Source organism: Melospiza georgiana, chromosome 6, assembly GCF_028018845.1.
Source record: "Melospiza georgiana isolate bMelGeo1 chromosome 6, bMelGeo1.pri, whole genome shotgun sequence".
In the NCBI taxonomy this organism is placed as follows: domain Eukaryota; kingdom Metazoa; phylum Chordata; class Aves; order Passeriformes; family Passerellidae; genus Melospiza; species Melospiza georgiana.
In genome coordinates, this window is record NC_080435.1 from 62,637,658 (window position 1) to 62,649,436 (window position 11,779).

Genomic DNA, 11,779 nt, shown 5'->3' on the forward strand with positions numbered 1-11,779 from the left:
CTCAAGGTTTACGACAGTTTATCGACCGACACCGGGACAACTTCCTGATCCTGCTCCTGACTTCCACATCTGCTTCTCTGACCTTAAGCACCCGTGAAGCTGCGGGTGAACACCCCCAGAGCCTCACTGCAGAGCCGTGCTGAGCATTCCCAGCTCTGCCCCCAAGGACATCCCCCCGCTCTCGGGGTGCACAGCCCCACACCCGGTCACAGCCGAGGCTCAGGCTCATCTCCTCTGGCATCAAATACATTTATTGGAACATCTCACACAAAAATAGGTTCTCTCTAGGCCATTCACATGCACGGGAGGGCGAGAAGCAGCTACCTACACACAGAGGGTGGGGCACGGGCGTGCCGGGCTCAGGAGCCCGAGGTGTTGTTGCTGCCGAAGCGCTGGTTCACGCTGTGCAGCAGGTGCTTGGGCAGGCAGTGCCACGAGCTGGCCAACAGCTCCTTGAAGCAGATCACGGCCTCCAGACACAGCCTGCAACACAGGGACAGGCTGCACTGGGAGCCCCAACACAAGCCAGGCTCTGGCAGCAGGGACAGGCTGCACTGGAGCCCAGCACAGGCTCTGGCAGCAGGGACAGGCTGCACTGGAGCCCAGCACAGGCTCTGGCAGCAGGGACAGGCTGCACTGGAGCCCAGCACAGGCTCTGGCAGCAGGGACAGGCTGCACTGGAGCCCCAACACGGCTCTGGCAGCAGGGACAGGCTGCACTGGAGCCCCAACACAGGGCAGGGACAGGCTGCAGGGACAGGCTGCACTGGAGCCCAGCACAGGGCAGGGACAGGCTGCACTGGAGCCCCAGCACAGGCTCTGGCAGCAGGGACAGGCTGCACTGGGAGCTCGAGCCACAGGTGCTGAAGGAGGGAATGCTCCATGCTCAGCCCTGGCTGCTGCTCTGGCAGTGTTTGGTAGAGGAACAAATGGTTTCCAGTATTTTAGGAACACAAATAGGTCAAATGGTAACCCTGCCCCACCTGTCTTAGAATCCCAAAATGGTTTGGGTTGGAAGGACCTTAGATCCCATCCCATTCCCCCCTTTTTGTATGGGCAGGGCAGGGACACCTTTCACCATCCCAGAGTGCTCCAAACCCTGTCCAGCCTGGCCTTGGGCACATCCAGGGATCCAGAGGCAGCCACAGCCAGTCCCCACCCTCCCAGCAATTTCCCCCTGCCAGTTCCAGGCTGAACTCCTGCTCTCTTACCTTACAAGAGATCGTGGCTGGAGGGAGAACACCAGGATTTCATTACTGTGAGCCTGGAGGGGGGCAGAGACAGAGAATTGGTTCTGTGGGATCTCAGCAGGAGCCAGAACAGGGAACACAACCAGGGAACCCCAGAATGTTGGGATGGAAGGAGCTTAAAGCTCATCCCGTTCCAGCCTGCTCTGGGCAGGGACACTGGGGGAACCTTCAGGCCTCCCAGGCCTGAGGGACTTTGGGCATTTCCCATTTCCCCCTCAGGCTTTGTGTGTGCACCTCTGTGATCCCCACGAGATCAGCACTGCACGTCCCACGGCAAGGGGAAGCTCAAAAGCAACTCACAGCTTTGGAATGGGCCAGCAGGTTGTTGGCACAGCCCCCAAAGATGATCACCTCGCCCTCCTCGCTGGCACAGGCCGTGTGCCACAGCCTGGAACAGAGAGCAGCACTCACTAACCCAAACCCAGCTCTGGGGACAGCCCCCTCACCCCAGCCTGGCCACAGGGACACAACCAGGAAGCAGCAGAGCTTGAACTGCTTCACCTGGCTCAGGGCACTGCCCCGAGCAGAGGGAGGAAGACTCCTGTGCTTCCCACGCCACACTGCTGCATCCCAGGGGCTTCAAACTGCAGGTCACCAACTCCTGATTCCTCAGGACGAGCCTCTGGCAGGACCTTGGTGACACCAGCCCGTGCCTGGGTGGTGGCAGAGCAAGGACTCTGGTTCCAGTTATCTCTGCTGCTGGCACTCACAGCTCGGAGCCCTCTGCAGCCAGATCAAACCCTAAATCCTGAGATCAAACCCCAAATCCCAGAATCAAACCCTAAATCCCAAGATCAAACCCCAAATCCTGAGATCAAACTCCAAATCCCAGAACCAAACCCCAAATCCCAGAACCAAACCCCAAATCCCGAGATCAAACCCCAAATCCTGAGATCAAACCCCAAATTCTGTGCTTCCTGCTGTTTCACAGGCTGCCTGCCCTGGAATTCTGGGAGCACCCAACCACTGCCCAGCTCTGGGGAGGAAACAGGCTCCTCTCTCTGGCAGCCCCCACCAGGTGCTTCCACACCCCTTCTGTCCCCATTTCCAGGGAATTGGCTGCCGTACCTTGGTTTTTCAGAGTAGTTGTGCTCAAACTGTACCCACTCGTTCTTGCTGATACAATAAATCCAGGCATCACCTGAAAACAAGCAAAATCCCAGACAAAATCAGGATCCTGTCAGTTCTGGAAGCTGCTGCAATATACAAATACTCAGGTGTAGCACATCCCATTTCTGTCCTTTGATAAATCAAATATTTTAGGAAAAACTTTATAAAACACTTTATTTAACAACAGGTGTTTAATGTAAGAGAGATTTATGGGGGTGAAGGGGGAGAATTGTAAAGCTGTCACCAATTGCAATTTGCACTTTTAGACACATTTTTAGAGCAGATCAATTGCTGAAGTTGTGGTGTCTCCACACCCTCAGCAGCTCCTGCTGTGTGGAATGAGGAGTTGGAGGGATTTAGAAGGAATTGAAGGCAATCATTCCAGCTCCTGTGCAGAGCTGTTCCACCACCAAATCCCCCTGGAATGACTTACTCAGGGGCTGCTTGTTGGTGGTGAAGCCTCCAAAGAGGAAGAGGTGATCCGAGGAGATCGGCGTCAAGGAATGCCACGACCGGCCCACGGGGCAGATGCCTTGGGTGAGTCTGGAGCGCAAGAAAAACACCCAAACCACATCAGGGCCAGCCAAACCCCTCTCTCCCCTGCCCTGATTACTTCTCAGCTGTCTGCAGGACACTGCAGTGACCCAAGGACAATGTGAATTCCTTTAGACACAGGAATTTTAAGCAGATGACGTTGAGCACCCACATTTCGCTCCACTCCCACGTGTCCAGGTTCAGGCAGTAGAAGTCGTTCATCCTGGACTCCTGCAAGAGAGCAGAGCTGGCTCAGCCCCAGCCCTGCTCCCTCTGGGCCCAGCACGCTGAGCAGGGCTGCCCTTACCCTGTATCTGCCTCCGAACACGAAGCCCCTGTTCCCCAGCGTGGCGCAGGCGTGGGCGGCGCGGGGCGACGGCGTCTTCCCCTGGGGACAGGGACAGGGACAGGGACAGCACAGGTCAGCACCAGGGCACAGCTGAGCCCCAGCCCAACTCACACTCATGGCCAGCAGGATCACAGTGAAAAGCACAGCCAGTAAATCACCCTGTGTGCAGTTTGCTGATGGATGGAAGGTCAGGGAACTCATTAAAAATGGGGTTTATTTCTTCCCTCTGCAAGTGTATAAATTCTGCTTTTAGCACAGGGTTCAGCCACAGAAGACAGGCTGTAAATGAGGCAGTGACATAATAAATCCTTCAATTCATAAATAATGAAAGTGTCCAAGGCCAGGTTGGACAGTCTGGAGTGGGCTGGGATAGAGGAAGGTGTCCCTGCCATGGCAGGGCTGGGACTGGATGAGATTTAAGGTCCCTTCCCACTCACACCACTCTGGGATCCCATTAAACACCATTTCAATTTTCCTTGAGTTTCTGAACCACTCGAGACCTGCAGGAAGCAACCCGAGCAATTCTTTGGCAATCTGGAGCTCCTTGTCTCACATTTCACTTCCTCCAACCCTGTGGCAACCCCAGGCCATTTCCCTGTTCCTGCACACTCCACATGTGTGTGTTTGCAATTAGCAGGGTTTAATTGTCTCCTGAGCACAGCTCAGCCCCCAGGGACAGGAACCCAGCATGCCCTGGCACTGAGGGTGACAGCAAACCCCACTGCCCTGCAGCTGCAGCAGCAACCAAAGCACGAGACAGGAAAAAATGGATGCAGACAGATCTAAAGAAAAAGCAAATTTCCTCTTTTTGCAGAGTGGATCTGTCTAAATGAATGGTTTAAATTCATTGAGACAGATGCACTGTCCAAATGAACACTCCTAAATACCAAGAACACTCCTAAATACCATTACTGAGCTGTGACTTAATTAAATGACAGCAAACCATTAATAATTACCGTGGTTATGGGCTGGCTCCAAGTGAAAGTCTCAAGGTCCAGAACGTGCACGTGGTCATTCCACCCTCTAGGAAGACCTGAATTCTTAAAAAAAAAAAAAAACATAAAGAAGCAACAAGTTTTTACAAGCAGTGCTGAAATATTAAAAGTTGAACATTAAATTATGTTATATAAATTAGAAGCTGAATATTAAATTATTGAAGAAATGGCTTCCAGGGTTACTTACCCAAAAAGAAGTTTCATCAAATTCAAATGTTCCACGTTGCTTCCCTTCGGGAAAATAGCCATAGCCTCCAAAAAATATCAGCCTAGAGGAAAATATGGAGCAAGAGCTGTGAGAAATCTTGTTACTGTAAATATAACTATAAATATAAATATAAATGCTGTGCTCAGAAAACCAGGGCAGCTCCTTTGTTTGCTGCCCCAGTGACCCTCCCAGCACACTGGATCCCTCTGGAGCAGTTCCCAGCCCGGGCTCCCAAGCTCTGCTCCACCTGCAGATCTCAGAATGTGCAGCCTGGGCACTGCCCTGTGGGCTCTGCCACGCTGCTCTCCTGCAGCTGAAGTGGGAATTACCCCCAGGTTTCACCTCTGGGCTTCAGGCTGTGTTAGGAACGGGCAGGGCTTTGCCAGAAATTCCTGCAGGATTATGGAGTGCCAGAGAACCTGCAGCAGCTCATTACCCACCCACAGCCTGCACAGATTCACATCTGCCCTGATGCTATCAGTGAGCTAATGAGCAGCTCACTCCCCACATCAAGGAGCTGGAAAAGCAGCACTGAGGGCAATGCCACAGAACCACGGAGCATCCCCAGCTGGGGGGACACACAAGGGGCTCCCACATTTCCTGAGGCTCTGCAGCAAATCCCACAGCAAATCTCCTGAGTGGGAGCTCTCTAATGGAGTGGCCAAGGCAGCACAAGGGTTAAACTCCAAAATCCCAGAATGGTTTGGGTGGAAGGGACCCTAAATCCCACCCAGTGCCACCCCTGCCATGGCAGGGACACCTCCCACTGTCCCAGGGTGCCCCAATGCCCAGCCTGGCCTTGGGCACTGCCAGGGATCCAGGGGCAGCCACAGCTGCTCTGGCAATCCCAGCCCAGCCAGGAATTCCCAATTCCCAATCTCCCACCCATCCCTGCCCTCTGGCACTGGGAGCCATTCCCTGGCTCCTGTCCCTCCATCCCTTGTCCCCAGTCCCTCTGCAGCTCTCCTGGAGCCCCTTCAGGCCCTGCCAGGGGCTCTGAGCTCTCCCTGGAGCCTTCTCCTCTCCAGGGAACATTCCCAGCCAGCCCCGGGGTGAGGAGGAGGAGGAGGAGGGAGAAGCCAAGAAGGAGCCTCTCCTCTCTGGGGTCTCACCTGTTCTTGTGCACCCACACCCCCAGCTTGTCCTTGGACGAGGGGGGCACCCCCTGGCACTCCACTCTCACCCACTGCAGCACTTTGTCCGTGGATCTGGCATTTAACATGTAGAACTGGGAAAAGAAAGAGATTTTTTAAACTCACTTCATCAGCTTAAAACTTGAGTCCACTATTAAAATAGCAACTTTAAATCAACATGTGTTGGTATAAAAATAGTAATAAATGAAAAGTTCTCTTCCTAGCTGAAATGTAGAGCACTGAAAACATTTGCAACAAAAAATGGACTCACAAATCACAAAGTCCTGACCTTTTTCAGACTCAAACACCTTTTCCAGCACTAACAGGGTTCTGGGCACTGAGCTTCAGCATCCAAAAGCTGCTGTGGGATCCAGTGAAGGTGTGTACAGAGCACAATGGTCTTACAGCTAAAAAGTGGTTCAGAAGTTTACAGTGACATTTTTACAGTTCCACCCCTTCTCTGCATTTATATAACTGTACAGGAAGAGAACCAGCTGCTACACTTACACACAAAACTGAAATGAAAGAATGCCATGGCAGGAAGGGAAGAAATCAACCTTACAATGAGGTTTGTTTCAAACTGTCTGCACAAACTCCTTCCAACTCCTTTTAGTTTATATTTACACAGGAAATTCATGATCTTATATTTAAATATATAAACTACATATTTACATAGACCAAAACTATTTAATTGAAGCCACATTGCCACACTATCAGAAAATATCATTAATTCATTCTGGCTGAAGGGATGGGGATGGGTCAGTGATCCTGGAGGACTTTTCCAACCTCAATGATTTTGGGATTCTGGGATTACCACAGACTGCAGGGAACAGAAACACTTCAAGCCACCCCAGATCAGTTCCAGATCAGTTCCTGATATTATTCAGGCAACTCTGGCACCTCCCATCTTTTAAAATTGGCAAACTCAGAGGCAGGGACACCATCCAGCTGCTGAGGGAATTGCACAAGGGCAGGAGTGGTGCCAGCTCGGGGTGTTCCTGCAGTGCTGTGAAGCTTCCAGGGCACAAGCCCATGGGAAAGGATGATCTTTTATTACATTATTGTTTATTATTCCATAATGGAGGCAGTGCTGACCTTGTTGGTGTTGCCCCGGGCGTGGTGCCCCCCGAAGAGGTAAAGCACTCTGTCCACACACACGGCACAGCTGCCAGACATGGAGGGGGGAACATCTCCCTCAGTCTTGCTCTTCTTCCTGCAAAAGCAGCCTGGGATCTTTCCCTGCTCCCAGCCAGCAGGGATGGGGGGCTCATCTGCAGGGTTTGACCCCCACAGTTCCCTGGGGACATTCCAGCCTGTTCTTCCCACCTTTCCAGATGTGACAATTCACAAAATGACTCTGTGGTGATGGAGGGGTGGGGAAGAGGCACTTTTAGTTAATCCACGGGTTTTTAGGGGGGAGGAATCCCATCTGCCCAGCTCAGGAGTTTGGAATGCTCAGAATCCTCAGGCAGAGAGGATTCCCCTGTGTAAACTGCAGCTTTGCACTCTGCTCCTGCACTTTTCCTGTTTGTAAACACCATCACCACAGAGAGGAGCCTGCAGCCCGTGCCCCAGGCTGGGCCTGCCCCAGGGAGGGCTGGAGCACACCTGGAATCCCAACTCCTGCACAGCCAGCACTGAGCAGCTCCTTTGGCTGCACCAGCCTTGAAAAACAACTCCTGGCAAGGACAAGAGCTCAGCAGGGATTCCCTGACCACCCCTGGCATCAGGAGTGGCACAAACACAAATTCCAGCTGCTCTGTCCTGTCCCAGGAACCCCAAAACTCCTCACACTGGTGGGCACACACTCTCATCAGGCTGCCTGCCCCAGCTGCCTCTCCTGCTTCATCCTGGAAAAACATTTTGGATCCTTTCACAGGAAGAAAAATCCCAAACCTGAAATATTTGACCCACTTTTGCAACAGTTTGATAGGTGGGAACAAAGAGATCAGGGAATTCTCTCCCTGCTCAGTCCCTTTCCACACCAATTCAAGGATTTATCAGATTTTTCCCCAAATGAATGATTTACTGTACCATCTTCCAGTTTCCATGTTGTAGATCCAGATTTCATCCCTCGGCAGGTAGAAGTCGTAAAAGCCCCGGACCTGGGCATTCTGCAGAAGGAGAAGCAGGGACAGAAGGGTTTGAGACAGGAATTTCAGACTCCTGGGAATGTCTGCACCCCCTCTGGGAGCTGATCCCAGCACAGATCCCAGCAGGAGCAGCGCTGTGCTTCCCACACTCCTGTGCCTCCCACCTGCACAATCAGCCCAATTTGGCACCTGCTGGGGACAATCAGCTCCCAGCAGAGCCAGACAGGGCTACATGAAGTTAAACTTTTGTTTTAGAGCCTGGGCCAGGGAGCAGAAGTGAGCCAAGAGCTCCTTTTCCCTTCCCCACCCCTCCCTGACAGGAGTTTATTGACTGAGTTCACTCTGTCACTGAAATGATTCTGTGGTGCTGCAGCACACGCACCCCCCAGTGTGACAACAACAAACCTGGCACCCTCACCACCCCAACAAAATGATTACCACCCAAAATTACAAATTACAAAACCTAATTACAAATTAGCACCCAAAAATACAGTTGTGCAAATAAATCACCACTCCCAGGGTGCACACCTCCAATCAGACAACACTCCCTCCATCACCTTTTGCCAAAGGCAAACGACACCCCAAAAATCCGTGTTACCTGCCAAGCTTTTCACACCTGTGCTTTATCCCAGCATTGCAAAACAGCCCTGAGGGCCGAGTTACAAATGTGCTCACTGGAGCTGCTGGGCTCTGGGGGAGGAGTAATCCCCAGAGTCCTGGATGGATGGATGGATGGATGATGGATGGATGGATGGATGGATGGATGGATGGATGGATGGATGGATGGATGGATGGATGGATGGATGGATGATGGATGGATGATGGATGGATGGATGGATGGATGATGGATGGATGGATGGATGGATGGATGATGGATGGATGGATGATGGATGGATGGATGATGGATGGATGGATCTATGGATGCATGGATGGATGGATGGATGGATCTATGGATGCATGGATGCATGCATGGACGGATGGCACACAGTTCCCAGCCTGGGCAGCTGTACCTTGTATCCTCCCCAGACGTACATGCAGCGCCCGTCGGTGACGGCCACGTGCCCGCTGCGCTCGGCGGGGCTGTCGTTCTCCAGCTGCTCAAAGCCCTCCTCGGCCGGCGCCGGCAGCTCCTCGTCCGCCGGCAGCTCCTCGTTCTCATCGGCCATCCTGGACTGCTGCGGGCACAGGGACAGCAATTCCCACAGCGGGATCAGCCAGGGCCGGCGCAGACCCCCGACAATCCCACCCCACGCATCCCGAACCCTCCTCAGGGCTGTGCCCCTTCCCTGTGCCAGCACCCTCTTGGAATAGTGGAACCTTTCCCTGAGATCCTGACACAGTGTGGGGCTTGGAAAAGCCAGGATCAGCTGGAGCCAAAAATATTCCAGGTAGGATTCCTCACTGCTGCACGGTTTGTAATGGTTACAGTTGCCAACATGGCTCAAAGTGTCCGTTTTTAAAAATATGTAAAATCTTATCTATAAATACTTTGATTGGTCTGCCCAGAGAAGCTGTGGCTGCCCCTGGATCCCTGGAAGTGTCCAAGGCCAGCCTGGAGCAGGGGAAGGTGTCCCTGCCCATGGACAAGATGAGCATTAAGGTCCCTTCCAACCCAGACCATGTCAAAAAACCCCACGATGTCAAAAAAACTAATCCAAAGGGGAATAAATTTGACAGATTTGCCCACAATAGCAACAAATCCTGGAGCTTTTCAGCGTCTTCCCACAGGACAATGTCCCACAGAAGCAACGTTCCTGCTCCAAACCCCAGACTGAGCTGGCAAAACACAGACCCAAAGCCCAGGGAAGCCAAAGAGCCCAAATTTGTGCACCCAAATGCAGGGAAAAGGACCTCAGTGGGACACTCACACCCTGCACTCCAGGCTGGATCCTCTGCTGTTCCCACACACCGCTCCTGAGGGGTTTTTGCTGTTTAATTTTAATCACTCCCGCCACGGAGACGCTGCACCACCTCCGGAGGGTTATCTGTGAGCTTTAATTACGATTTCTAATTTAGATTAGCAAGCCCTGCCCACAGCCCCGTGAAACCTGCCTGCTTCGAGCTAGCGGTGTCTTCACCGACTCGGAGAAATAACAGCGATATAATATTTATCTATAATAGGTATGCACAATGTTCTGTTATTCATTTTGCCCCCTCAGACACGCTGGGCCGCGTCCCTTCAGCCATTTCCCCCTCAGCTCCCCGCAGCCCCGCGGCTCTGCTCGCCCCCCTCACACACCACAGCCGGGGGCTCCTCACGACACCTTCTCCTGTCGCGACATGCCTGAGCGCAGGGCGGGCCCGGCGGGCTCCTCACGACACGCTCAACTGTCGCGACATCGCGGCCGCCCGAGCGCCGCCCGCCGCCGTTACCGGCCCGGCCCGAGCCCGCCCCGCGTCCCTCAGAGCCTCCCGAGCCCCCCGCGGCCCCGGGCCCGTCCCGCTCCTACCGCGGCCCCGCCGCTGCCGCTCCGCCGGCCCGGCCTCCCTCCCTCCCTCAGCCGCGGCCGCGCCGCAACATCCGCCGGGCGGGCGGCACCTTCCGGCGGCAGCGCGCAGGCTCCGGCACCCCGAACCCGGAGCGGGCACCGGCACCCCGGCATTAACGCTGCGAGTGCCTGAGGTGCCCCACAATTAACACTGGGAGCATCTGAAATACCCCCCGAACCCGGGCCGGGCACCAGCACCCCGGGATTAACGCTGCGAGTGCCTGAGGTGCCCCACAATTAACACTGGGAGCATCTGAAATACCCCCCGAACCCGGAGCGGGCACCGGCACCCGGGATTAACGCTGCGAGTGTCTGAACTGTCCCAAAATTAACACTGCGAGTGCCTGAGGTGCCCCCAAATTCACCCTGAGAGCATTTGAAATACCCCCGAACCCAGCCCGGGGCACCGGGCAACCCAGGATTAACACTGCGAGTGTCTGAGGTGCCCCAAAATTAACACTGCGAGTGACTGAGGTGCCCCCAAATTAACACTGAGGGCACCGGGCACCTCAGAATTAACATTGCGAGTGTCTGAGGTGCCCCCAAATTCACCCTGAGGGCACCGGGCACCTCAGAATTAACACTGCGAGTGTCTGAGGTGCCCCCAAATTAACACTGGGAGCGTCTGAACCGCCCCAAAATTAACACTGGAGCACCTGGGCATGCCAAAATTCACCCCAAGGGAACCTGAACCGCCCCAAAATTAACACTGGGAGCATCTGAAATACCTCAGAATTCACCCTGGGGGCATCCAGACACCCCAAAATTAATGCTGGGAGCACATGAACCACCTCTAAATTCACCCTGATGGCACTGGGCACCCCAAAATTCACCCTGAGGGCACCGGCACCCCCCAATTCACCCCAGGGGCACAAGGGCACCCCAAAGTTAACACTGGAGCACCTGGGCACGCCAAAATTCACCCTGGGGGCATCTGAACTACCCAAAAATCACCCTGAGGGCACCTGAACTGCCCCAAAAGTTAACACTGGGATCATCTGAAATACCCCAGAATTCACCCTGAGGGCCCTGAACCACCCCAAATAACACTGGGGCACCTGGCCACTCCAAAAATCACCTTGGGGGCATCCAAACGACCCCAAAATTAACACCAGGAGCATCTGAACAACTCCAAAATTAACACTGGAGCACCCAGGACCCCCTAAATTCACCCTGGTAGCACCTGAATCACCCCAAAAATCAGCCTGAGAGCATCTGAATAACCCCAAGATTAACCCTGGGGGCTCCTGAACTACCCCAAATTAACACTGAGGGCACCTGAATAACCCCAAAATTAACATCACAGCACCCAAACCATCCCAAATTTACACTGGGGACATCTGAACCTCCCAAAATCAACACTGGGAGCAAAACCAACCATGAGGCCACCTGAACAACACCAAAAATTTACCTTGGGGCATCAGAAGCACCCCAAAATTAACCTCAGGGGCACTTGAACCTTGTAAATTCACACTGGGGCTACTTGAACCCAACAAAATTCCCACTGGGGGCATCTGAAACCCCCAAATTAACCATGGGGGGCACCTCAGCCCTCCCAGAGTTAACCCTGAGGGCACTTGAAGACAACAAAATGAACCTGGAGGCACCTGGGCCCCTGC

The 11,779-nt window shown here is 53.7% G+C and overlaps 1 protein-coding gene across 1 annotated transcript; it reads right to left on the reverse strand.

Annotated features, from left to right (window-relative positions):
- Positions 1–230: 230 nt before the first annotated feature.
- On the reverse strand, positions 231–10,155 carry KLHDC2 (kelch domain containing 2). Its single transcript, XM_058026049.1, has 14 exons — positions 10,122–10,155; positions 8,682–8,846; positions 7,613–7,692; positions 6,674–6,791; positions 5,558–5,673; positions 4,425–4,506; positions 4,199–4,282; positions 3,201–3,281; positions 3,066–3,124; positions 2,793–2,902; positions 2,318–2,390; positions 1,550–1,637; positions 1,211–1,263; positions 231–483 (listed from the first exon to the last, which is right to left on the reverse strand). The coding sequence occupies exons 2-14, from the start codon at positions 8,835–8,837 to the stop codon at positions 360–362; spliced, it is 1,224 nt and encodes a 407-aa protein (XP_057882032.1). The 5' UTR covers positions 8,838–8,846; positions 10,122–10,155; the 3' UTR covers positions 231–359.
- Between the last annotated feature and the right edge of the window lie 1,624 nt (positions 10,156–11,779).

What these genes read in the sequence shown, in the direction of transcription:
- KLHDC2 (XM_058026049.1), bottom strand. Translation starts at nt 8,837, where the DNA reads ATGGCCGATGAGAACGAGGAGCTGCCGGCGGACGAGGAGCTGCCGGCG. An exon ending in CCCGGGGCAACACCAACAAG is followed by an intron (nt 5,674 to 6,673) that starts GTCAGCACTGCC and finishes TTCTTTTCCCAG; the next exon opens with TTCTACATGTTAAATGCCAG. An exon ending in GGAGCCAGCCCATAACCACG is followed by an intron (nt 3,282 to 4,198) that starts GTAATTATTAAT and finishes CCCTGTCCCCAG; the next exon opens with GGGAAGACGCCGTCGCCCCG.